Below are 24,793 nucleotides of genomic sequence, written 5' to 3' on the forward strand. Positions count from 1 at the left end.
GTGGACCAACTGTTACATTGAACTTATTGACTGTTTCGTAATGAGGTGAAAGATCTCTTACGAGGCCGCGAAATGTGTATTTTTCCCGCGCCACTTTGATGGGATGAGGCACATGATAAATTCCGACGATGTTCCAGGCTGGGAATATTTGCTAACCTTCGTTGCACTTTCCAGCTCCGCCTTTTTCCCTTTCTTTTTCTTTTTCTTTCGCTCTTCAACCTCGCTTTACCACCTACACCAACCTGATCATTCCCTACCAACCAGAAAACCATAGACAAAATGGGTGGCGGTAACGTACGTTACATACATACCGTGTTTACTTCGAACTTTACGATCCGCGACGATCACCACCTTTCTGAACATTTACTAACACAGTATTTTCTCACCTAATAGGGAGCCAAGGCTGCGCAAAAGCGCGAGCGTAACGCTAAGAACGCTGCTGCTGGTCCCAAGTCGCAGCTTAAGACTGTACGTCGTATTCTTCTCTCTACGGACGAGACGTCGTCGTCCTGCGTCGAACCCGGAAAGCGGATGCTCAGTAGACTAACACAACTTTTGCAGAACGCTGCTGCCATGAACATCATCTGCCAGACCTGCAGGGCCACCTTCTTGTCGACATCGCGCGCGAAGGCGTAAGCAAAACCCCCGAACTCCTCGACCAGCTCCGTTTCCCCGGGCATTTAGTCACTATTCGAGATAACCTACCGATCATGTCTACCGTATACCCAAACTGACCTCGATCCTTTCTTCGCAGTCTTGATGAGCACGCTCAGAACAAGCACAACAAGACGCTGGCGGACTGTTTCCCCGGCTTCGTCGAGCAGCCCAAGAAATAAATGCGCATTATTTATGTTCCGTCGAACGAACGATCTGTGACGATCCGATATCTGATGTCTGGGAGTTTGGATACAGAGTAACGGAGCATCAACAATGACACAAAGAAAAACTGGACGGGAACCAAGAAGAACGTGCTAAGCAGCACCTGACGGGAGTGATTTACACAAATGGCGATGCATCAAAGCGGGTGGGATAAGGCGTATCATAATGGATTTGACATTAATAAATAGAAGAGGAAACATACCCCCGATTTGATCCGGCCGACTTCGAGAGATCAATCATGATACACGCAGCTGGGCCACATAGACATAATCTTCCCGAGGCTCTCTTCACGCCTGGCAAACGGTAAAGACGCTGGGAATAATCGCCCGCCGCCCTGCCCCCGAACCTCCCATCCTAGATACCCGGGCCCGAAAGAAACTAATGCGCCTCAACAGTCTTCCCCTCCGGTACCATTGCCGCGCCTCCTCCTACAGTCGAATTCCTACTCCCAGCCGCCGCCCTACTCTGCTCCTCCCTAAGACTCCTCAAGATTTCTGGATACCACCTCTCTCCCACATCCGGATGACTTTTCACTCGATTCCTCAGCGTGGCCTCACCCAACGTGGTCGCCACCCCTCCACTTCTAAACGTAAACTCGACATCATCCAGCCTCTGGCCACCACTAGCCTTGAGCACCCTTCTGCGCTGCTCCTTGACGTGCTCGGGCACCTGTCCGACGCCAACCTTTTCCAAATCGTCAAAGGTGGTATCGCCCCTCACACCCTGGAAAAAGGGAATGGAAAAGCGGGCGCCTTCGCCGGCGGCCGGCGAGAGTACCCGGTGAGTGGTGCTCACGCAGACGCCCTGCGTTAGGGCTTCGAGACCTTGCCCGATTGCGACGACCAAGGTACCGGGGATGGGCGGGCAGTCGATCCATTGGCCAAACATGTTTTGGACTTGCAGGCCGCGGTGATGGGAGGCTTGGAGGAGATAGCTCGATAGCACTTGAGGAGAAAGGGGTGAGTTTGTCTGTTTGGTAAGAAGAAATGGGAAAGGGGGAAGACATACTACTATCCTTATGCGGCCCCACGCCCTGATTTCCCTCCTTGCCTTCTTTGCCCAACGTACCAACATCCGGGTACTTGACAATCTTCAGCTTGTGCTGCTGGTCTTTATCAAAGTACTTGTCGAATGCGTTGGCGGGTAGCTCGATCGCCTCGGCGATCAGGCTGGTGAAGTAGACGGAGATCTCGCCCATCTTCTTCATGTAATCGGTAAACACCTGGCGGAAGCTAGGCAGCACATTGGGCGGCGGCCACTGGTTAGGTGCTAGCAGATTGTAGTGCAATGGCGCACCGGGCTCGGGTACGGGGTGCTCGGTGGAAAGGTCGATCTGTTCGCGGTGGTCGATGGCGCCGGCGGTGATCTCGGCGGAGAGACGGGAGTAGCCGAGGAAGGAGGGTGCGTTTTTCATTTCGATTTTTAGTCTGATTTTTGATTTTTAACCAAAGCGTTCAGTTTGGCTTCATGGCTGCTTTGTATGTGATTTTGGATTTCACGTCGAGCAATGGCGGACAAAACTCACTTTTCCTCTTTCGGGATGTCAAAGAAGCCCTTCCCTTCCCGAATGACTTGGTCAAACACCTCCTGTGAAATACCGACATTTTGAAGATATAAGAAGCCCACTTCCATAAGAGCGTGCCTAAGGTCTGCTAGGAAAGCCAGCTTGGTAGCCGGGTCCTTGGCCAAAGACAAGTCAAGAACTGGAATAGATGTGAAAGACATGGTGAGGGGCGTTATAAGTTGCTTAAGGTTGAAATTGCGAAAGTCGGAGGCAGGCCAGATGACCAACTCGTCTCAAGTCTACGTGCCTTGACACGAAATGCTATGGGGATAGTCAAAGCGGCTGGAAGATCATCGGATGTCCTTCCCCTCACAAAGTCGGGATAGAATGCAGTTGGAGTTTCAAAGTTTTAGAAGACTGGTGAACGCTGTTTGGGCGAATTGACGTGAAATAGCAGGATAGAGGGATATAATTGATCAAGTTACAGTTTCCAACAACATAAAACATCTAGCTCTTCATATTACACAAAGCAATTGCAGTTACAGCTCCAGTTCTAAGCTATATGACCTGATATCCTAAGGTTCCCAATGCTATTATCGGAGTCGTCCAAGAATGGCGTAATCGGTCGCCATCGGAGCGTACCGTAAGCCCCGCAGCAGCCACCTAGACTAATGCGGGGCGGTTGCCCCAGGATAAGGGTCCCCGGGCTTACACGCGTAAACCTGCCGAGAATTGCGGCATTCCATATCGTCGCCGTCGTCATCGTCATTGTTGAGGACAAAAGAAACCCTTTTCCTTGCTGCCACTTAAGTGACGGGGCGGCTCGGCACTGTTTCTTGTGTGGCTACCAGTGTTCTGGCCCCCCTCCCTGGTTCGGTCATGTCCAACGCCGCAAAGGTCGAACTCCAGGACGTTATGACTCCTGGTGCCCCCGGCCTTGAGCTTTCCAAGGCACGATGAGCAGGTGCGCAGGCGAAGCGATGAATCGAAATTATCCATCAAACTCTGTAGACCCTGCGAACTATCGGTTTTGCCTCTTTTACGCAACTGGACCGACTTGTGCGGTTCTCTCATGATCTTCACACGTGAGACGGGCCGACTCGAGATGCGAGATCTAGCAATAGACCCGTCCCAAGTTTAGATTGTAGAAGGCCTCGTGGAGAATAATGAGGCGACCTGGTTGAAGATATCCTCAATGGGGGCCATAGCGAATGCGGGCGCAGCGTTGAAAATCTCGGCCAGCTTCTGGGGAGCGACGACAGCCTGATGGACATCGTAGTCATCATCCTCCATCTCAACATCCGCGTCCGCGTCCTGCATCTCCTCGTCGCTTGCCTCGCCGTCCTCAACCGCATGATCTGCTGGGGCTACGGCACTGGCACTTTCCTCCATGTTGAGATCCGCCAGAGGCTGAAGCATTTGCGCCTGCTCTCCGCTTTCAGTAATGGACCAGATCTGGGCAGCAGAGTCAACTGCGACGAAGCCAGCCGAGTTGGTAGCAGGGAGGACCGCAGTGATGACCTGAGGGAACGTCTGAATCAGTTGAGGCACTTCCTCATCGACCGAGAAGACAACAAGCTCTGACTTTGCGCCCTTCTTCAACTTCTCCTGGCTAGAGTTGGGGATAGGGGCAGCAACAGCAAAGGATCGGGACTCCCGGTTGACCGCCAAATGGGTCATCTGCTTGGCAGCCTCTGAAGTCTCCTTCAGGGCGAAGCTGTACTGCACTTCATCTGACACGATGTCGTAGACCGTGAGATCCTGCGAAAGGATGATCAAAGACGAAGAAACGGCCTCGACACCCCGGATATCACCCCTAGACAAATCGGGGATGGTGTCACGAATAGCGCCGGTCGCCGTATCGATAACTACAACAACAGCTCCGGATGAAGGGCCGTAGGCAGCAAAGAGCACAGAGCCGTCTTCAGAGAAGGCAAGGGCACCGCTGCGAGGGGTCTTGGGAGAAACTTCTACCGCCTCTTCCAGTTGCCCATAAGCAGGGAGCTCAACAGCCCGAGAGCAAGACCATGTTCGAAGCTGTTGGCCTTCGGGACCGGTTGACGCCAAACCATCTTTCCTGCGCAGCTTGGGGCTCCAGAAACGTACTACACCGTCAGTGCCAAGAGAAGCAAATCGAGATGAAATGGGGTCGCTAGCGACATCCAGGATGGCCTCGGACTCTGTTGTAAAGTGTGCCTCGTTGATGCGCGAAACGAGCTGCAACGAGTTATCCTCCGCTTCAATCTCCCAGAATTTGAGGTAGATCTCCCGTCTTTCCCGCGAAACTTCGCATGTGGTCTTTGAGCCAGTCAAGAGAGGCTCAAGGTCTCTCTCAGGTGGCTGCCACTCATCTACCGACGCAAGCCATTTCCCATCGTGGGAAAAGGCCATCTTGGTGACTCTGGGCTCAATGATTGGCGCACCCTGGCTTGTCATGTTGGTATCGGTAGGGTTGGTGCGCGCAATGGGATGCTTGCTAACGCCCTGAAACGAGGAGACGTCGAAAACTTGGATAAGTGGTGTGGACGGTGCATTTCCTGTCGAGCTGGCCTGCTGCCCATTGCCGACGCAGAGGAATATTTGTGAAGGGTTGGTAGGGTTACTGGTAGTGATCAAGGGTGTTGAGATTTCGTCGACAGATCTCCAGACACGGCGCACCAGAGACTCCTTCGATGGCTTGTCGCTGAGAACCAAAGACTGAATGCCGGAAACGTAGGTCGTGGGCTTCATCTCAGCGGTCGAGAGCACCATGGCAGAATTGTCGTCGAGGTGGAGAGCGTAGGATGATCCCTTGGGGGAAACGACGATGTTTTCAATAGTTGCTGAAAGGTGAGGCAAGAACTCCCTCTTGCCGGTATCCAACTGCCACAAAACGAGTACGGTTTCGGCACCGCCGGATATCAGATAGTTACCTGTCAAATTGTCAGCACTTTGTCGTCTCCCAGAGACAGTTCACCAGTTCTTACCATCTTCAGACCACTTGACGCTGTGGACGGCCCTGCGGTGCCAATGTAGCTTGCGGGGCTGAATAGGACCCCCCTTGGTCGCGCTGCCGGGTAGTTTCGAGAGAAGGTCACCATAAACGTAGATGGCACCGCGAGCGCAACCGATGACGAGATCAACGAACTGGATTTCTGTGCCACCCTTCTTAGTTGTTTGGAGAGTCGGGCGAATGTCGAGGCAAGTAACCAAATCCGGCACGCCGAAAGAGTGGAACGCGTATTCGAGGTCATCAACCGCCTTGACGGTCTTTCCCTTGGACTTCAAAGTGCCGATGTGTAGCGTCTCCTTCGCGGCAGCAACAATGAGTCTGCCACCAGCAGCGGAACGAAGCAATTGCGGGTTCTCGTCGTATGTGTGGATAAGCTTGCCGGTCTTCTTACGGAGGGCCTTGAGGTCGTAGGCCACGATTTGCGCCGAGGACTTGGTCAACTTCTGGAGAATAAACAGGACATCTTCTTGCTTGTCGCGGATATCAACCGATTCGACGGTCATGTCGAGGACTTTCTTGACGTCAATCGTGAAGGGTGTTTCGGCGCCTTCACCTGTCGCCCAGTTAAGGTGCCAGATGCGGCCATCTGAGCATGCAACCCAGAGGAATTCGGGTGCGCTGGCGGATAGCGCAGACGCAACGATGTGGGGAGAAGAAAGTTCGGCGCCGCTGTCGAGCTTGGTGATGGGAAGGGAGATCCTCCTGACGAGCAGGGAATCCTCGGTGGAATAGACTTGAATTGATGTGTTGTAGGTGATAAGGAGGTATCTAAGTCGCATTAGTAGAGCCCCTGCCTGGGGGACTGGTCTCAAACGAACCGTTCATCCAAGGAAAATATGGGATCGATGTCGAGCATGCGGCCGCCCATAGGATTCGATACCTTCCATGCCGATGTGTTGCGCGTCGTCAAGGTATTCGAAGCATCCGTAAGTTCCAAATCGCCATTGGTCGTTTGCAAGTCTTTGTTCTCGAAAAGGGTGCTTTCTTGGGAGTCGGTAGTATCGTCAACATTGCCATTGGCGGCAGCAGGCTGGGTCTTTGGTTTCGATCGTTGCCTTTTTTGCGAAGCGGTCGTCTCTTCCTTGGGCTCTCTCTTTCTCTTCTTGAGCGAGGCAGTTTCACCATTCGCATCCATCTTGGGCGCCTTCGAGGTCTTGCGAGGAGTGCGTAGCTCCACCATCTTGTCCTTTGAGTATATGACGATGCAAGTCTGGCAAGGAACACACGATTTGTCGTACCGAGCTTCATGTCCGCCTCATCCTCCCAGCAGAAGAAATTTTGGCGGAGTACCCTTCGAAAAGTTAATGTGGGGCAGCTTTCTTATCGGTGATAAGGCTGAAGTGACCAATCAGACCCTAGAAAGTCAAATTTGCTGGGGCCTTCCGACCTCACAGGTAAAGTTGCCGCCTCGCCCTTCAAAGTTCATGCTGAAACTTGCACCGTCACTACGACCAATCTTGCACCACCATCTTGCCAGAAGCCGGTCGCTCATCTGCCGCGAACATCGCCATCCCGCCAAACACTTTTTTGTAGGCTTTCGACTCGCTAACAAAAATGATCATTCCAATCCGATGCTTTTCGTGCGGCAAGGTACGCGACGCGACGCGCCCCGCTTCCTCCGCCATTTACCCGTTAACAAGGTTACTGACTTTGGCACATAGGTGGTGGGTGATCTCTGGGAGAGATACCTGCAGCTGATCGATGGCGAGGAGATCACCGATGGGTATGCGACATCTACAAACGACTTTCGATTTACAAATAACAACAACTGACAGACGATGATTAGTGATGCTCTGGATCAGCTCGGCCTCAAGCGCTACTGCTGCCGTCGCATGGTCATGACCCACGTCGACCTCATCGAGAAGCTTCTCAAGTACGTTCTTGTGGACTCGCCGCGCTGGACCTTGGTGGCTGACTACGCTCTAGGTATACTCCCGATGGTCGCAACGTCAAGAAGATCGAGATGCAGACACGCAATGAGGAACAGGGGATGTAATATGCCCGAGCGGTCGAAGAATTCATCATCAACTATTCGGGAAAGCCGACCACTCTATCGTCCGGGAAGAGAAAACTGCATGATCATTAGGCGTTTGGGAGTATTAAGACAACTGTACCGGGCAGGGTATAGAAGCGGCCCTGGTCTCGCATCCAGGAGGCCGAAAGCAAGAGCTTGATTTGGTTGTGCTTTTCTTTGGGTTAGAACCTGTGGCGTCAAGGTGCATTTGGGACAACTGTTTCTGGTGTAAGTTCTGTTGGCGGTTAGGTCTACCGGAGCAACATGGCCAGACACAACAGGCTACCTTTTCGGTTTGCAACTACAGTTGAGAGGTTGTGGTACCACGGAGAGCCATTGTCTTTAGCCGGAACGTGGTACTTGCTCCGTGTGGCTAGATGTGTCATAACCAACCACATCTGGTTATCTACATTGGCGACTTACAAGCCGTCATGCTCGCCTGCGTGGTTTCCAACTCCTCGGGTTCGGATGTCTTTTGGGAATGGTGGAAAAGTCTACCGCTTCGGCTGGGCTGGACCGATCGAATACGAAGCGACGCTCGGATTGGATGGTCCTTACAATTTGTGGGGGCATCAAGCCAGTGCAAGGGATGATGGCGCTGGTGAACAAGAGACATTCGCAAAAGGTAGCACGGCCTTCTAAATCACACGTCTCAGTTTATAACATGGGTACAGACTGGGGTAGCCTACGCTATTCGCTCAGATGAGTATGCTGAACGTCATATCTTTCAAAAGTATTTCAAATTCAGCGCCCGGTCAACTCTCTCTTTATGAAGAATTATTCATCTGTGTAGCTTCCACATCCGAATTCCTGATAATTGGTTCACCCATGCCCGTGTCCAGTGACTCGAACTGTATGTATGTGGCAGCGAAGTGAGCGTTGGCCCTGTTCCTAGGCCCGGTTTGGACGCCACTCGGTCAGAGATGCTTTTGCGTTGCTCATCGGTAGCAAATATACTTCCGAAAAATGAGCTTTCGGATTGTCACAAACTTGAACGTTGTCTTTACCGATATGGACCTACCCTCCCACCAGCCGTAGACTTGCATCGCCGGTCAGTCTACGACTTACCTGTTCCCTCAACCATTCATGTCCGTACAAGTGATGGCACGTAAGTTCTCATTTCCAAGACGGTGTAGGAAAGAATGAAGTTCATACTCAAGTGATCTTACCATATCTGTGTAGTAGCCACTTTGCTTCAATATCTCTAGTCTCCTTTGGTTCGTCTCCCCATCCAGTCTTCCATATCTTTTAGCTGATCACCGCCGGATCAGTGTCGTTGGGTCTCGAATCCATCCCAGCAAGTGTTCAATATCAACCGGCGCCCCCAAACGTTGGGCAAGTTAAATTGGCGTAGTGGCTTCTTCCTCGTCTTGATGTAGGTGCAGGTAAGATCCAGTTACCTTTGGAAAAGCAAAGCATTATTCCTTCACTGATCAAGATGGGAGACTTCGGCACATCTAATGCTTGCACTCACCATCTCTCAAGCGTCTCTCCGAATTCATCACGATTTCTGGGGGTTGAGCTTTCCGCGCGGAACCATAAGACATTTTTTTTTTGAAGTCTCACAAACGCAGTCCGGAGTGCAAGTGGAGAGTTGTCTGCTTGTGAAATCCGGGGTGATCGCGCAAGGTCTACCAGGAATCGATGAACACCCTCTCTGATAGTGGAGATCTTGGCGCTTCGATGAGCCATGGGTTCCCCTGGTAAAAAGGGTTGGGTTGGGTCACACCGACCGCCAAGCAGCTAATTTGCGGATCCATCACAGGGTGATGAACTCTCTCTTCCAAAAGCCCGAACCGGCCCCTCAAGAATTGCTCCCTGTTCAACAACTTTTCCCGCAACCGTTTGCACGTTATCTGGACCCGAGTGTATGGTTCAAGGGCAAGAACCTAGCCGGCGAGCCAGTTTCGTTTCGAACCATGAGAACCATGAGCAAGGAACATTACCACCAATATCAGTTTCCTCTAACCGCCGAGCCCAACATGAAAACAGCCCTGGGATGCTGGTTGCAAAAACCCGGGCTCATTCTCACTTTGCCTATGCCACGCCGGAATTGGAAACCGTTCGAGCGGTGCTGCCTAGGTAAGAAGGGTGCAGTTGATACCAAAAGATCCCATAACTCTCCGCCACTATAGCGACCTTTTGGCCAGCCAGATGGGCGTTTGAACTTCCGGTACTCAAATCCTTGCCCTATAACAACGGTCTAGGTCATGTTCTGGAGGATTCATTCTTTCGATGCATCGTACAATAACACAGGTGCTGATTGGACCAGGAGTGGTCACCCTTCTCCCCGCGGAACGCCCCAAGAGGCCGATGATTTAGGGAAAGCCTCAAGCCAAGAAACCCCTCGACAAGTTCAGTCGTCAGTACAGTGTGGCACATCTTGGTCATGAACGAGGTCTCAATAGTGCTTTCAGCCTTGAGATGCAAACCGTTAACTGCACTGTATTGTTACGGTCGTGTGCCGGCCTTTTCGGGTCCTTCAGGGAAAGTAGTTCAAAGAAAACATGTAGGCGTTATCCGCGGTAGGTATGCTGCAAACGGTACAGATCGGGGGATGCCAGAAACACTGTGCCAGATGCGGCTCTTTGCGTCTACATAAGCACAGTTCAATGCTGGTTTGTTCGCGCGGTTCTCGCGACAGGAGTCTGCAAAGATGCACAGAGAAGAACGGGACAACCAGATCGAAATTAAAATTTGAACACAAATGTATAAAGCGTCCAAAATGTATCTGGTTGATACCAGCTTCTTGTATCAAATTTGGTGGAATGGTGGTTGAGTTTTGTAAGTAAAGTACATGTTGAAGTCCCGCGCTAGTCGTAACGAACACGCCACTGTCTCTCGGTTTTGGTAACTAAATGAAATTTGCTGATAGTAAGTACGTAGGCACGGGCTGTCTCGTTCTCAACACAAGTTGGGATCGTTCTGTCATACCTGAGCCAGTTCAGACTACCATACGGTTGATACTACAGAGGCAGAGAGAGGAAGGTTGGTCTCAAGGCAGATCTTGTACCACCTCGCCATTGGCCATACAGATTCCCAAGGAGACACCAGATCATGGAACAGCGACCAGCAGGTTGGGAACCCGGCGAAGACACACACTTCAGTTCTGATGCCGATTGATGTGCCCCCGAAGAGAGCACTTTGGGCGATCTGATTGGCCCAGAGTCTGCCCCTCGAACGTGAAGTGGGGCTTTTGGGCGTTGGATGCTGAGTGGCCACCAAAGCGAGCTCAACTTCCCTCACTGCATGCTTAAGCGCCGGAGCCTGTCACCACCACATGCAGGCTGTCGGTTCCATGGGCAAAAGAACACTGCGACTCTGCCACATTTGGTTGTGGTTGAGCAACATTCATCACCACCACCCGAAAGAGACTCTTTTCCAGCATAGAAAGGACCACGCAGTGTCCCTGGAACCTTTGTGACGGAGTCCCGTTGATGAAGGTCGGTGCGGCAGCAACTGTCACTTTTGCAGGTTCATGCCATCCTCTTTATTAGGTGCTTCAAAGTTACTGCATAGAGGTACAGTAAGGTAGAGTAGGTACGTAGGTACTTGCAGTGCCTACTTCCATTCTTACCAAACTGAACTTGAAGGCGATAGCTTGTTGTCTGGTCGCCTTAGCGGTAATACCTAACCTCAAGATGAACTGTCCCATGTTAGATACGTCCTTTGCGATGAGATCCCTGGCATCACGATTCGACAAACTTCACACTGACGGGAGTTAGGTACTTCTAGTCATGTGTATCTCATTGACATTTACCTGCGTACCTAGAGTCACCCTCTTCTTCATCTCCTAAGCCGTAGGGTTCAAGTTGTTTTAAATCTCATCCACTTTAATTCACTGTGTTAGTGCCCGATAGTGCCATAGCCTGGCGGTTGCGACTTGCAGAATGGAGCTTTATAAGTCGAAGTGGCTCCTTCCCGCAAGCAGGGACGAGCAGGGACTCCAACTGCAACGGGCAGGGACAAGGGCAGCAACACATGGGAACGTCGTGAGCGATAGGCGGAGTCGAGTGGACGCTGCCCTGGAAGGGTGGAAGCCCGCACCGAACCTCCCACTGGCGGGGACTCTTCCCGCTGCCAGCAGCCTGAACCTCCATCTCTTCACCTCTTTGGGCTGCCGGCTCTCTCCGCTTGGCTGCCCGTGAGGTTACAGCGAATCCAGCTTCTGGTCTTAAGCGCAGGCGGCGTTCCTCCCTTCACAAACCCTCAAAAGTGCACCAAAGCCCCGGCCAGATCGTACAGTAGCCGAGTACCTATTCCATTCCGTCCAGTCTTCTCACTGGCTGCCCGTCCCATTACTCTCCCACCTGAACGACAACCCAGCAAGACTCGGCGCTGAGTGGAAGAGAAAGAACTGGGTCGGCTTGATCTATCATTACGTAGATTTTAGTTTTTTTTTTTCCTCTGGCAACCATTCTGTCGGCTCTTTGTTTCTACCATTCGTTTCATCTCTGTGGTTTGTTTCGTTGTTTCTTCCTTTTCCAGAAGCACCGTCTTCGCCCATCGTCGCCCAGTCCTTCAGTTGGAACTTAGATTGCGATCCGCGAGTCGCAAACCTAGCACAGCACCTCGGCCGCCTTGAAAGACCCAAAGAGTACCTATTTCCAAAAACAGATCGAACCGAGCCTCCATCTTCGGTGCCAGCATCGCCGGTACCCGACTTGCAAACAAGCCTCCAAGGTCGCATCTTCTGGTCGGCCCGTGGCTGGATTGTTCTTGGACCCATTCCTGAGCCACACAAGGTTGAAAGAGCTTGAAAACTGTTGTTCGCTTCAAGTACGCCTGCCTCCAGATTGCCTCAAGGGATCAATATCCATCACCAACTTGCACACAACATATATCAGCTTGACCTTTAGCTTCAAGTGCTGAGCTTCCTTCTTGTCCACGAGCAGCTCGAACCGCCGCGCATTCCATCGAGCTGATAGCAACAGCCAATAGACGGCGACAGCATATCCTGTATCACCGCTTAGGACGCAGCTGCACAGTGTGGTCTATCCTCACGAGATTTTTGGCCGCACCGAGTGTGTTGTCAACGACGGCTCGAGCTCACACAGGCCTAACGACTCCTCTAATAGCTCCCGTTGGACGTTCCTGGAAGGCCAGCGCGAACCTTGTGTTGAGGGCTCCTCTGGCTTGCGGTGCGGATTAGCCATTGCAACCATCCCCAGCAATGGCTCTTGAGGCACCCTTGAGATCATCGACTGGAAGTTTTCAATCCATCTACTCCCCATACACAGAGATGTCACTCTCGGCGGGTCCAGATTCCCCGCTGCCTTCTCAGTATATGGCGTACGACTCCCTCTCTATCGATTTCCAGCCCTGTCATACTAACCGACTCTTTCAACTTCAGCTCCTCCTCGGCCTCCGATTCTCAGTCACTACGCCCTACTTCCTATATCAGACCCAACTCGGCACATCTACTCCTAAGTCCAACTAGCGACATTGTTGGCCCATCTCCGGTGACATCAAATGGTACCGAGACCACGGAGATCGAAGACGACGAGGCAGAAGAACATGCTGGGCAAGGGCAAGGGCAGCATGGTCATCAGTCGGTTAGTCCAGCCTCCTGGCGTGACATTGAGCTCAATCTCCGATGCTGACGAAAGAAGCTTATGATGTTGCGGACGAATCTACCGGACCACATACGGAAACCCACGGGTGATGAGGTTGTCTCTGTGATACATGCGCCACCAAGCTTCGAGAACTGGGTACGTTTCCATGCACACGTTAACATGGACCGAATGTAATGTTGACTCGAACCGGGAACAGAAATCCAGCGATAATTACTCCAGATCAAGCCTCTCGAAATCTATCAGCGCTGCCAGCGCGGAAAGTAGCACTATTAGTCCTCCGGCCAGCGAAGCCTCGGCGGTATGCATAATGCCTGCTTTAGTAATGGAAATATTGCTAATCAAAACCTAGGCACAATCCCCCCCGACTCGCTCCCTCCCGATGGTCAACACGAACGTGAAGCCGGTAGCATTTGGCTTGGATGCACCGACACCCCAGGCTCAGAAGTTGGAAGATGTCTTTGCAAACGAGACCTCCAGATTAAGATCTAGCACAGCGAGTAGCTTAGAACGTGAGTATACACATGTCACTTGCTCAGAAGCACCCGGCTGATTATTTGCAGTCATACCAGAAAGCCACGAAGGGGATGAGCGATACGAAGATGCCGATGATTTCCTCACTGCCGAAACCACACCGAGCGAACAGACGGAGATCCAGGCCCTTTCAGCAGCTCTAGAAGAGTGCTGGACACTTTGCAATACTCTTGCGAACCTCAGTTCCATCCACCGCGAACGTGTATTCAACAGCTCTGGTACCCCGGACGCTCATGAAAAAGCGTGGAAGAGCTGTTGGAAACTCTGCAAAAGACTTTATCAGAGCAGAAATGATTATCCCGAGTCTCACAACATTGCCCGGACTAACCTAGATCTTTGCCGCGACTTTTGCCAGTCATTGTTCGATGTGCGACAAAAGCAAGACGAGGTGGCTGACTCAATATTAAGAGTAAGCTTTGAGTTAAATAACCAGTAAGGAAATCTTGTCTTATCATGCTCATTACAGTTGCTAACACGTTACACAGTTTGTATAGCGCTCAAGACACTCGAAGCCTTCCCGAGGCGTTTAGGGAGCGGACCTTGGACTTTTACATTACATTATGTCACCGACTCATGAAGCAACGAAACGATTCCCCCGAAGAGACGGACCTGCTTCTTCGAGCTTGCTGGGCGTTGGCGGAGATGTTGTTTAGCCTTCGGCAAAACCGTCGTGACGGTAAAGCCCCTGATGCAGAGCTTTTAGGATCCGCAGTCCAGGCGTGCTGGGAGTTGTGCGATATCTTCCGGGAGGGTTGGACGCAGATCCGACCTGATCGAGGAACACCCCGACCGAGCCACATCAACTTCTTCTCCCCTGGAAGCTATGGGCTACAAAACCTCTCATCCAACCACCAGTCCGATTCCCGATCTAATGCCGGCAGCCGCGCCTCAATCCGCTCGAAACGTGAAAGCCTCCGGAGCCTCAGCGACCTTACAGATCGACCACGGCAAAAGGCAATTATACCCGAAACCCCAGTCACCGAGTTTGAAGACACGCCAGTCTCGCCAGATGCCAGCCCCCAGATGCCTAACATCATGGTACTCGGACCATCGAACGACCGCAGCGACTCGCGTGGGGGGCGCTGGTCCAGCAGTGCCTCGAATCTTTCGGGTTATAGTCAGAGTAGTCAACACACTTCTAGCACCGCCACTACTGCTACTGCTACCATTGACGACATGAACATCACCCGCATCAAAGTTCTGATAGTCAAAGCTGCCATGAACATCGGTTTCAGTCGGGAAACTGCGGCAGTGGACGGTAAAGGCGGTTCTGCGGCCTTGCAAACATTTGTCAAAAGCTTGCCTATGGGATCTTTCGGCTCGTTACCGATGCATGCCACGTTATTGCAAAACTACAAGAATCTGGTGCTGACCGATTCCGCATTCCGATCCTCCGCTAGTCTTCCGCCTCGAGGGAAGCGCATCAGCGCCATCGAAATTGCGAAGAGCGTCAACTGGATGACGATGAGATCTGGACAATACGGGTTCTTGAAAGATCTCTTTAGGCTTGTGTTTGGCTTCCAGATTGAGGATGCTGACAGCAGAAAGAATGCGTCTGTTACGGTTTGAAAGCTGCTTTAAGTAGTTACTGGAACTGAAGAACCTGGGCACGATGCGGTAGATCCGGGCCGATACACTTCGACCTTCTCGCATATTTGCCTCAATATCGAGCACAGTTGGGTGGTCTTAGAGGCCTTTGCAGATGTTAACCACTTCAATTACAAGCAGGCGGGATGCAGACAATACCCAACCTACGATTTCAGCAACCAACTCGTCCCTTTGCCGTGTTGGCATCAAGGATCACGGCCATGGTCAAACGTGTCAAGGCACTAGCCCACTTCTCAACATAAAACCACCTCTGGCTCACATCAACAGCCCACATAACGGGCAGAATAGATGGATTTATCGTCTACTTAGAAGCAAGCTACCTCCTTCGTAGACCTATCTACAACACAACAATATGACCTTTGACATCAACTATGTGAGCATCCAACATACCTCGATTGGCCATTTAGCGAACAAAGACGGTTTTCATATCGAGGATGAACTACCATTCTGTACTTTTTCTCTTGGAAAGAAATCCTTAATTTTGAACATGTCTGTCACTGTTTACTACCTTGACTCTGGAAATCCTGGTGTTAGGCGCTTGGTGGTGGTTCCTTTGTGAAACTGTAGCCTTGATTTATAACCGGAATGATTCGGACGCTATATACCCATACCCCCTTGACTTGTTGGGGGAGCAGGTGGAACAAAGGGCGGGTGCATGGGGGCGTGATCTTGGATCTTGTGGCCTCAAACAATATCACCAAAGCTGGCCAATGATGTTTCGCTTGTATCTTGATTTTGATGAAACATTGTTCGCCGCCATATGCTCAGTTCCACGTCAATAATGTTGGTTTACTCATTGCCTGTGCGTCCGTATTGTTGAAATGTCACGCATTTGGAGATTAAAGAAGAATTGATGTTCATGGATGTTAAAGAGAACCGACGGGGGGAAGTACAAGTGAAGTTCAACGTCTGCTCCTTTCATATGAAGCGAGTGTCAGATGTATGTATCGTCGTAGTTAAAGATGACATGCAATCTGAGATCCGCACGGCACACCACGACATGCATGAAAGGCCATGACAACGATAGTGGACCGATACGCTGCCGAATTCAGGTAGAAAGATACGATAAACACCATGTCGGCTTTATATGTTGATCACACAGGTCACTTCAGGCATCCTCCATCTGTTACCGATGAGGAGGAAAGGAAGGTAGGATGATCGGTGGCTTTGGACCCGTTTTGCAACCTCAAGCACATCTCCTGTCCGTCACACAGAATATAGATACGAATGGCATAAGTTTACGTCCGCTTCGGCATGGACCGCGTTTTGCTACGACGATAACGCGGGCCTCTGTTCCGCTGGTGAGCCCACAGCGACTTGACACTATAAAACGCAGGATTTAAGTCCGCACAGCTCAAAAGGTCGCGTATCGACTACGAGGACATGGGATATGGTTCAGATGATCGAAAGAGCAACAGACGGGCGACTGACTGGCGTCAGGCTTGCGAACTACTACCGTCATGAGAGCTCGAAGAGCCAGAGGACAGCTGGTTGACAAGCAGCATCGACACCCGAACAGGCGCTTCTCAACCGGAAAGCACGACCTACGGGAGACAAAAGTCATGACGGAGTTCCGGATGACAGTTTCCGAGTGGGGCGATGGTTGTGAATGGAAGCAGAACGGGGGGTCAGCAATGTGGTTTTGTTGACGAAGCCATCGACGGAGCTCGTGAAGCAAACTTGAGTGGACCTTGTATTACCCAGGTCGATGCCGAGGTGTTGTGCATGATTCCCTTCGTCGTTGGTTGAAGGGCGCTATGGGTAGATGACGAAGGTGTATATCGCTTCAACGTGAGAGAAGGGCGACAAGTAACAAACTCGTTCTTCCTCGCATCCCGAGCTCGCAGCCCAAGTTTGCAATGAAAGGGGTGGTGAAACCTCGTCCTCAACAGAGTAATCGGAATCGAATTGTGCAGTCCATCCTCCTCTCGAAAGGGGAGTAACGGGCATGCACGCTGCGTATTGCACTCAAGTGATTTCATTCACAAGCTTCGTAATGGCCCTCCCAGAGGAAACGCTGAAACTATCCCCGATCGCAAGCGACCAGAGGAGCTCAGCGCCCTGCTTTTCTGATGCCAATTACAGACGCGAGGATCACGCGCAGACCGTTGCCGGCAGAGCCAAACACCAGGTGGACCTGATGATTGTAGGCTGAAAGTGAAGCGATTTCTCCGAATTTCTCATATGCCTGGTAGAAAGTGTTTTCCCGAAGGAAAAGGTGTGAAAGACACGCTTGCGCGAGTCTCTCCGTTCGTAGCATAGAAACGCAGCGTTGAAGAGGACGAGGCTTCACGAGGAGAGGAAAAAAGGGAAAAAGAGAGGAAAGTGGAACAGTCCCAGAAAATTGTTTGGGGTTATAAGAGAAAAAGAATTGAGGCTCTGTGCCGTTGAGGGCTCGTCCAATGAGATGTACGCTTTGTCCCAAAGGTCCACCCAGAATTGCGGATGCTGAGGAAGCGGGCAGCTGCTGCCGCCTGGGGCTCGGCGCACTGATAACCTATCGAGTTGATGGCAGATGGGTGACCCTTGCCATCCATGGAGTCCTGCGTCAAGCACTTGGCGGGACTGTCTCCACCGATCTAAGAATCCTTGTCTGAACTAACCTAGTCCCACTCGCGTCGTTCAATTGAGAAACAGGGACAAGAAGAGGACCCAGAACAAAGAGACACCAGTAACGACGGGTTCCTCAAGAAAAGCGAAACATCATGGGTGTGGGGGCCACCGCCTGCGACCCCGGTCCTATCACGGCCTCACCCGTCGTTCTCACAGGTTCCGCGGCATGTTGCCCTTGGAGGGAACAACGTTCACAGGGTGACAGGGACCGGCCAGACCGTCCCCCGGTTTTTGTGATAACCTCTTACGTTCCCGAAGCCCCCAAGTTGGCCGCGCCAGAATGCGGAAAGGCGAGTGAAAAAAAAAAAAAAAAAAAAAAAAAAAAATGAGGCTGACATGGTGAGACACTTTTTGGGTAGGGGTACCTAGGCGTATGTTTGATAACCTGAAGATATAACCCAAACAGTTTGTTCACATCATCGTCCGTCGTTCTTAACCATCATCTCTTGTCTCTTTCTTGCTTCTTCACTTTCATCAACTTCGCTTCCTTCTTCGCCGTGTCTCTATCCTATCTCACTCTCGCTTTTGCCACCTCCTACACTCCAGTACCTACCGCCCTGCCCTCTCTTGGCCTTTCCTTCCCGGGCCGAACGAATCAACAACTTGAAGATGACGGTATCCCCAACACCCGAGGAGCTCCCTCATCTCTGGCAGAAGCCAGTCTACGCCACGCTCCTCGATGTCCTTCAGCGTCTCCGTCAAGAGCCTCGAATCTGGGGGCTCAAGGAGTCTCGGGAAGAAATCCTTAAGGCGCAAGCGGCTAGCATGGCCGAGGTGGCCTTCAACCGGCAAGAGATCATCTCGTTCCTCTCATCCATTATCAAGAGCGGCTTGCCATGGCTTGACAGCGACGAACAGCGGGAGGACATCTGGGAGGAGGCTAGTAGGCGGTTGTCGGAAAGGTGTGGTCGGACAGGTATGTGCAAAGAGTTCGTAGAGGGAGAGGGGACTTTGGGTCGTCCCAGAGGGGCTGGATATGAAAGGTCTCATCAAACGATTGGATGGTGTGAATGAACGGTAGTATTGATGATTTATGGGGTTTTCCGCATCTGTAGCAATGGGCGAAATCATACGCCGATGGCCCTTCCGGGATGGGAAGAACGTGTCATCTGAATGCGGCAGCGACTTCGACCTAGCCATTCGCGAGCCTCCCCTGACTGGCGATTCCCTCGGCCTCAAAACCTGGGGATCATCGTACGTTCTCGCCCAGCTTCTCCCGCAGTTTGCGGCTGGTCCCTTGGCGCACCTCTTTCTAGGAGAGGAGCCTCTCGACGTACTGGAGCTCGGGTCTGGCACCGGCCTTCTGGGTATAGCGGCCGCCTGTCTCTGGAAGGCCGACGTGACCCTGACCGACCTACCCGATATCATCCCCAACCTCTCGCACAATGCTGAGCTCAACCGGGAAACAGTGGAAGCGCGCGGGGGAAGAGTTGAGGCGGCTGCGTTGACCTGGGGTAGCGATGACTATGCGGGGGAAACTCATCCGCGCTTTAGGGTGTCAAACCGCTACAAGGTCAGTTTGACGTTCATTTATGAATATGACAGCAATGTGTTGTCAGTCTAAGAAAGCCGTAACTGACTTTGTCCAACAGCTCATCATTGTAGCGGATCCCCTCTACGATGACCATCACCCGGAACTCCTCTCCTCCGCCATCAATACACAGCTCTCCCTTGAGAGTGACGCCAGATTACTGGTCATGGTGCCCCAGAGAGATGAGACCACGAAGGGCTTGACCAAGTCTCTCCGTTGCAAACTGGAACAAGCAAGCAGTCCCCTGACGTTGGTCGAGGATGCTATCGCTTCTGGTGAGGACGATTGGGGCGAGGGAGAGACGGATGAGACTGATCGTGTTGGGTTTTGGTGGGGAGTTTATCGGCGAGAGAAGCCTTCTTGGTAACCATCGGCTGCATGCTATAGTTGAGAGAGCGGCGCGGATTGAGAAAGCTGACACCGCTGTGGGTGGTTTTTCATCGGTTATAAAGCTTAGAACAAGACCTAATAAGCATATAGATACTAGATATCTTAGTTAGACTGCTTATAGACTCAAACAATATCACTTTCAACATGCAAGCACACAAGGAAAGACAGCATCGCAATAAACGAGATGACATGGATTTGCCCGATCCATATAGATGTCCCCATGATAATGATGACAAACAACTACCTGACCGCTTGGCAAACCATTGAACAATCTGATCTCGAAATAGACCGTTGTTCATCACCCGAACAAGCCAACGCTGCTTATATTCCATGTACGTAGTAGAACCAGGGTAACACAGTCCATACCCCCTCTTTCCAAACCCAGTCTTAATATCTTCTTTCCCCATCTTCAATCACGCCCAAGACCAGATCGTAGCATCCTCTCGCCAATATTATTCACACACTCGCACTATACTTCCTCCCGTCAGAAATCCGTCACCATCACAACGTGAACTTCGTACCCCATGGCCTGTCTCCTATGCACACAACACCGCTGAAGTGAAGCTGCAAGGAAGAACAGGCTCAAGTTTCTGGATATCCGCGCAACTTAAAGTATTTCCAATAGTGATATTTCTTCGCGGGAAATCATCAGCACGCTACAAACTCGAACAGACAAGATCATTCGGCCGCCATACCCACTGACACTGTTGTGCTTTGAGAACAATACAGGGCTGTTTCAGTTCTTTCCCATCAACACCTGTTTTGTCCCGTTTCACTATCGGAAGCTCCGGCCAGGTGAACAAGAGACAACGCACCGAGCTAAGCGAGGCATAACCTTGCCTGTCTTGGCCGAGTCACGGGGAGAGGAGGAAAGGTATTGCAGAGGAATGTGCAACCGTAACGGCGCCTTCTCCAGTGCGTAGTTGGTCTGTTGCTCGTCACACCTCACCATGGAATGAATTTGAAATCTCATTCAGCCAGCCATGCGACGGAATCGTTAGCCGGCTGGGGTCTCTAACCCAGACACTGGTAGCTTTAGATCGAGAGAACCTGCCCGACTATCTGTATTCCCCTACTTTTCGACGGTCATGGTGGGGTTGAGCCTCAGTTACAAATGACCTGCGTGATCGCCAATAATGACATTGAGTTCTGCCAACTTCATCCACATGCAAGGTTCAACGAGCCGTTCAACTGCGAAGAAGACGGAGGAAGAGAACGACAGAAGAAGGTGGAGACAATGGCCAGATCGAGTGGTGGTTGGGTACCCCCCGCCATCGCCCGAGCCCGATCTCACCAAAGATCAAAGTGGAGCCGACACTGGTCCACCTTTGGCTTGGCGGCCGCAGATCGGTGAATGTCTTCTCCCCGCAGAAAGTCCAGGTCCCCGGTTCAATACTCCAACTTCACTCGTGCTCCCCTTCCGTCAACTATGTAAACTGACTTCCAATTTGATCACATGTATTGAAAAGTCGAAGAACTTCTGTCTGATGCCCTCCATCACCTCTACGAAGCATATTTACGATGCACCATGAAGGGAATGAAATTTGGTCGGTCAAGCTATGAGCTTCACAATCATCGTGAGGAAACCAAGATGAAGAAATGCCAGAGTATCTCATCGGTCAAATGACTAACGAAGCCGACTTCGACTCCGGAAAAGAATGCACGAGACATACGTATGCAAGGTACACAATACATAAGTAGGAAAATGTAGAGCGTACGTGGTAAGACACGCATGCTAGAGGGGTATGTAATGCTACCCACCTACCCACCCCCTCCCATGCCGCATTTCCAGTAGGGAGACTGACGGTAAGGACAGTCGACCTACATCCTAAGAAAGGTCGAGTCAGGAATCTACATCGTATCTTATGATCACATCTAGCCATCTTTGCTTCCCCTAAGCTTCTCCTACGATCTGGCGCTGGGTTATGTTTCCAAGACAATTCTTACAATTCACCCCCGTCAAGATGGGCGCTAAACTCCAAGCTAGACAAGGGGAAATCGCGGGGAAGCAGGGGTGAATTAACCACGGCGATCCGCTTGGGATTAGGAACGGGAACAAGTGTTGCGCCATTGACGACAACAACCCAGGAACTACCTAAGCGAGAAACTGATCGGTGCCTTACCTCTAGGTATATCCACTTGATGACCGCAATTGTGAAGAGCACATGGCATGGTTCTCATTAAGACCACGCGCGGGTTGGGAACATGTCCCGGAAGTAGAAGCGGTTTAATCGGTTTCAAGAGAGTAAACACACCGGGAACAACAACCGAACCATGAATGACAACGTAGTTTGCCAGAACGGTTGAGCCGTAACATGTAGTACGATGTTCGTTTCTTCAATCGAACAGGTTCTCTTAACACGTTCCGCTCTGCTTTGCTCTGGGTTGTCACCTGCCTACATAATCTTGTTTCTATTATATAATGTGTACTACGCGAACGCATCAGCTTGTCAAGGAAGTGTGTGCAAGCACTCACTAGATACGACCTTGAAGTCAGGTTACAGTAAAAGCAATATTCACGCCTGACGAGTCTGACAAGAATAGGCTTGACAGTCAAATGGGATATGCGCTACGGCGTACGCATACTATGATTCCTGCCTATTATTTCTTAGCCCTTCCAACCGAAGCAGTTGTCTCCCAAAGAACAGGCAGCACATTTCCCTTTGAGATGCCAAACAGCTTTGCCACACGGAAGCTATCAGTTATAGCCATGAGAAGTGTGAGACGGTGGGACACACAATTCGTGGGGGCGTAAGACCTCATTGCAACGACCAAGCCAGGCTTTTGTCCGAAACAGGGAAATTCCGGAAAACATCTATACAGCGAAGGAAAAGGTACCGCATGTAAATGAATATCACTTTTTGCTGGAAGAATGACACGCATTGTTGCAACTCAAGCAACTCCGTGATCGTCTACCCTTTGATACTCGTTCTTCTTACAAGCACTTGATGTGGTGAACGCTGACACCACGCCTAGGTTACATCTTGAAGATATGAACGTGAGATGATGCAGTGTGTGAAAGTGTGTTATGCAAGCTAAAACCCTTATACCACCCAGTGCCAAGTACCTACCTAGTGACACGACAGGGGCAAGCCGGCAATGGCGATGAATCAGCACGCAACTGCGGTGATGTGCCGTTGGAGAAGTCAAAAATGATCCTAGAAGCCCAATGGCGTACCAAGCAATACCTCTACATAACATCCTGGTCTACATTGTCAAGACGATCACACGGTGATCACGCCTCTGTGATTGGTGCATGTAGGTAAACAAATGACATGAGTTGGCTTTGGCAAAGGAAAGTGGTATGAAAAAGGCAATGCTGTAGTGTTGTATACTACAAGCGAATCCCTCAATCATTGCTCTTCAAAATTCTGGTTCATCCTAGGATGGCAAGACACGCAGAGAATCGGTTCACTGCAATCTGGAGGGTTAACATGCCTGTATATGCCCACTCAACTTACGATTTGTTTTGATACCCAAAGTAGGGTTGTCGTTTCTGCTGCGCAGAAATTACGTTGCAGAACAAACTAGTATAGACGATTGTTTTTTCGCCTTACCAGTCAGCCCTTCCGCTCGCCGTCTTGCCTACCTATCTACTATGAAATAGCAAGCCACAGGTACGATTCCACAGCGCGAAATAGGCGACGAACCGGGTAAAACGCCTTCCCTTTGTGAAGCTCACTACCCAAGCACAACTCGAGGTTGCGGCACTGGCGTGTTGTACATCTGGGTAAAGCGTATGTATACTACGCCAGATACTCGGACCATACCATCATCGCTGTAGGGATGGAAGGGGGTGATCACCCTCCATGTCTACCAGATATTTCTCCTCTTGAAGTCAAGTCCCAAAGGTTAGGGTCTTCCCAAACGCCGGTCCTTAACGTCAGCCGCCACGACCACTACCGACGAGCCAAGTAGTCTTTAACCTGAGTAATATATCTCGATTCAGTTTCAACCGCCTCCTCCTGTCTGGCACTTGGAAGAGTTGTGCCTTGTGCGACCCAGTGAGCCAGGAGCCTACTGCCCTCTCGGCTCCCCTGTTTTTAACCAAAGGGGTTGCCTACTGTATACCTACGTGAGGTAGGTAGAGGCGTGTTATATTATCCTGCTGCGCTGTACTTTTCCGGGCACACGGCACACGGCACACGGCACACGGGGCACACTATTCGTCGACTTGTCCTTAGCCCTTGGCCCTTTGGGTGTCGCGGGATTTCTGAATGATTGACTAGGGACCTGGGGGAACACCAACTCGTGGGCTCTTATGGTGGTTGGGTCGCGGTTAGGTATGCGGTGTAGCTAGAACTGCGTGGTTCTGCGTTCCTTGAATTGGCAGGGAGGTCGCTTGCGTTGAAGTTGAGACACAGGTAAGTAGAAATAGCTACGGCGCACGCTTGTCTGGGCATCACTTCTCGCGCGAACGACTCGGAACTTGGGATAGCGATTTGTGAATCTGTTTGAGATTTGTTTCAACTTTCGATTACCTAGTTGACCTCTACCGATTAGGCGAGCCTGGCATTGGTTGTTATGAAAGGACTGCGCGGTTTGACAAATGAAGCCAGGAACTCGTCAGGGCAGCAGCGATATGGAGTATTGCTTACTGTGTAGAGGTAGGTTCAAGGTGGACATTTTCACAAACGCGAACTGACGTAATTTTCCGCTGGCCATGTATGTTTCTTTGGATTTGTATGAAAAGAGACTGAGACTATGGCATAGCCGCATGAGCAGGATAGACAAATTAGCGCATCAATGACAGGTTAATTTTAAATCCCCCGTAGATTTTCAAACGCGGAGAATAACATCACGGTTTGATTGATATTCAGGCCTTGAAAAAGCCGATCCCTCCACCCAACCACCAAAGCGAAAGAAGAAGAAAAAAACGCCTATTGTGCGATTGCAGCGAAAAGGCTTGCTGACAAAACCCTCCGGATTTGAGAACGCCCACGATTCACTTACCAGTCGGTTATCTTGCGTTAAGATGCCGGCTGCTGCCTCATGTCTGCAGCCCTGAACCACGAGTCTCGCCGCAACAGAACGCCGCCAACCACTCTCTGTCCTGGGCACTTGCGAGCCTCGCGGCGGCCATCCCAATTCCTCTCAAATAGTATACACGGCTGAATATTCAACTTGAAGTGAAAGAGTTCTCATCGTCGTTCCC

At 51.2% G+C, this 24,793-nt stretch overlaps 7 protein-coding genes across 8 annotated transcripts; 5 read left to right on the top strand and 2 right to left on the bottom strand.

Annotated features, from left to right (window-relative positions):
• The first annotated feature begins 139 nt into the window (after nt 1-139).
• NCU02602 (hypothetical protein) lies at nt 140-1,101 on the top strand. The gene is made up of 4 exons (XM_959912.3): nt 140-294; nt 394-468; nt 562-632; nt 755-1,101. The coding sequence occupies exons 1-4, from the start codon at nt 280-282 to the stop codon at nt 834-836; spliced, it is 243 nt and encodes an 80-aa protein (XP_965005.1). The 5' UTR covers nt 140-279; the 3' UTR covers nt 837-1,101.
• NCU02603 (oxidoreductase) lies at nt 898-2,604 on the bottom strand (the record flags this gene model as incomplete). Its single annotated transcript, XM_959913.3, has 3 exons — nt 898-1,823; nt 1,888-2,306; nt 2,405-2,604. 3 exons carry the CDS (start codon nt 2,602-2,604, stop codon nt 1,258-1,260), a joined length of 1,185 nt encoding a protein of 394 aa, XP_965006.3. The 3' UTR covers nt 898-1,257.
• A 239-nt stretch (nt 2,605-2,843) lies between these two features.
• On the bottom strand, nt 2,844-6,621 carry NCU02604 (hypothetical protein). Its single transcript, XM_959914.2, has 3 exons — nt 6,194-6,621; nt 5,350-6,143; nt 2,844-5,295 (listed from the first exon to the last, which is right to left on the bottom strand). Exons 1-3 carry the CDS (start codon nt 6,553-6,555, stop codon nt 3,521-3,523), a joined length of 2,931 nt encoding a protein of 976 aa, XP_965007.1. The 5' UTR covers nt 6,556-6,621; the 3' UTR covers nt 2,844-3,520.
• A 211-nt stretch (nt 6,622-6,832) lies between these two features.
• NCU02605 (DNA-directed RNA polymerase I/II/III subunit 10) lies at nt 6,833-8,180 on the top strand. Its single transcript, XM_959915.2, has 4 exons — nt 6,833-6,965; nt 7,037-7,098; nt 7,162-7,248; nt 7,302-8,180. The coding sequence occupies exons 1-4, from the start codon at nt 6,930-6,932 to the stop codon at nt 7,369-7,371; spliced, it is 255 nt and encodes an 84-aa protein (XP_965008.1). The 5' UTR covers nt 6,833-6,929; the 3' UTR covers nt 7,372-8,180.
• Nucleotides 8,181-11,604: 3,424 nt separating this feature from the next.
• Nucleotides 11,605-15,975, top strand: NCU02606. 2 transcript variants are annotated; one of them, XM_011394678.1, is made up of 8 exons: nt 11,605-12,168; nt 12,285-12,681; nt 12,743-12,944; nt 13,002-13,100; nt 13,162-13,263; nt 13,315-13,474; nt 13,526-13,928; nt 13,982-15,943. In XM_011394678.1, exons 2-8 carry the CDS (start codon nt 12,563-12,565, stop codon nt 15,063-15,065), a joined length of 2,169 nt encoding a protein of 722 aa, XP_011392980.1. In that variant the 5' UTR covers nt 11,605-12,168; nt 12,285-12,562; the 3' UTR covers nt 15,066-15,943. The 2 variants fall into 2 exon arrangements, with proteins under 2 accessions (XP_011392980.1, XP_011392981.1); XM_011394679.1 differs by having other exon boundaries at nt 11,605-12,681; nt 13,982-15,975.
• A 1,125-nt stretch (nt 15,976-17,100) lies between these two features.
• Nucleotides 17,101-17,954, top strand: NCU02607 (hypothetical protein; the record flags this gene model as incomplete). The annotated part of the gene is made up of 2 exons (XM_959917.1): nt 17,101-17,250; nt 17,712-17,954. 2 exons carry the CDS (start codon nt 17,101-17,103, stop codon nt 17,952-17,954), a joined length of 393 nt encoding a protein of 130 aa, XP_965010.1.
• Nucleotides 17,955-18,224: 270 nt separating this feature from the next.
• On the top strand, nt 18,225-19,782 carry NCU02608 (hypothetical protein). Its single transcript, XM_959918.2, has 2 exons — nt 18,225-19,230; nt 19,310-19,782. The coding sequence occupies exons 1-2, from the start codon at nt 18,751-18,753 to the stop codon at nt 19,613-19,615; spliced, it is 786 nt and encodes a 261-aa protein (XP_965011.2). The 5' UTR covers nt 18,225-18,750; the 3' UTR covers nt 19,616-19,782.
• The last annotated feature ends 5,011 nt before the right edge of the window (nt 19,783-24,793 follow it).

The sequence above is a fragment of the Neurospora crassa genome, linkage group I (genome assembly GCF_000182925.2).
Source record: "Neurospora crassa OR74A linkage group I, whole genome shotgun sequence".
Lineage (NCBI taxonomy): Eukaryota > Fungi > Ascomycota > Sordariomycetes > Sordariales > Sordariaceae > Neurospora > Neurospora crassa.

What these genes read in the sequence shown, in the direction of transcription:
- NCU02602 (XM_959912.3), top strand. An exon ending in CCAAGTCGCAGCTTAAGACT is followed by an intron (nt 469 to 561) that starts GTACGTCGTATT and finishes CAACTTTTGCAG; the next exon opens with AACGCTGCTGCCATGAACAT. An exon ending in TCGACATCGCGCGCGAAGGC is followed by an intron (nt 633 to 754) that starts GTAAGCAAAACC and finishes CTTTCTTCGCAG; the next exon opens with TCTTGATGAGCACGCTCAGA.
- NCU02604 (XM_959914.2), bottom strand. Translation starts at nt 6,555, where the DNA reads ATGGTGGAGCTACGCACTCCTCGCAAGACCTCGAAGGCGCCCAAGATG. An exon ending in ATATTTTCCTTGGATGAACG is followed by an intron (nt 6,144 to 6,193) that starts GTTCGTTTGAGA and finishes AATGCGACTTAG; the next exon opens with ATACCTCCTTATCACCTACA. An exon ending in CGTCAAGTGGTCTGAAGATG is followed by an intron (nt 5,296 to 5,349) that starts GTAAGAACTGGT and finishes ACAATTTGACAG; the next exon opens with GTAACTATCTGATATCCGGC.
- NCU02605 (XM_959915.2), top strand. Translation starts at nt 6,930, where the DNA reads ATGATCATTCCAATCCGATGCTTTTCGTGCGGCAAG. An exon ending in GATGCTTTTCGTGCGGCAAG is followed by an intron (nt 6,966 to 7,036) that starts GTACGCGACGCG and finishes TTTGGCACATAG; the next exon opens with GTGGTGGGTGATCTCTGGGA. An exon ending in GGCGAGGAGATCACCGATGG is followed by an intron (nt 7,099 to 7,161) that starts GTATGCGACATC and finishes GACGATGATTAG; the next exon opens with TGATGCTCTGGATCAGCTCG.
- NCU02606 (XM_011394679.1), top strand. Translation starts at nt 12,563, where the DNA reads ATGGCTCTTGAGGCACCCTTGAGATCATCGACTGGAAGTTTTCAATCC. An exon ending in GGCAGCATGGTCATCAGTCG is followed by an intron (nt 12,945 to 13,001) that starts GTTAGTCCAGCC and finishes TGACGAAAGAAG; the next exon opens with CTTATGATGTTGCGGACGAA. An exon ending in AGCTTTGAGTTAAATAACCA is followed by an intron (nt 13,929 to 13,981) that starts GTAAGGAAATCT and finishes CACGTTACACAG; the next exon opens with TTTGTATAGCGCTCAAGACA.
- NCU02608 (XM_959918.2), top strand. Translation starts at nt 18,751, where the DNA reads ATGGGGTTTTCCGCATCTGTAGCAATGGGCGAAATCATACGCCGATGG. An exon ending in GGGTGTCAAACCGCTACAAG is followed by an intron (nt 19,231 to 19,309) that starts GTCAGTTTGACG and finishes TTTGTCCAACAG; the next exon opens with CTCATCATTGTAGCGGATCC.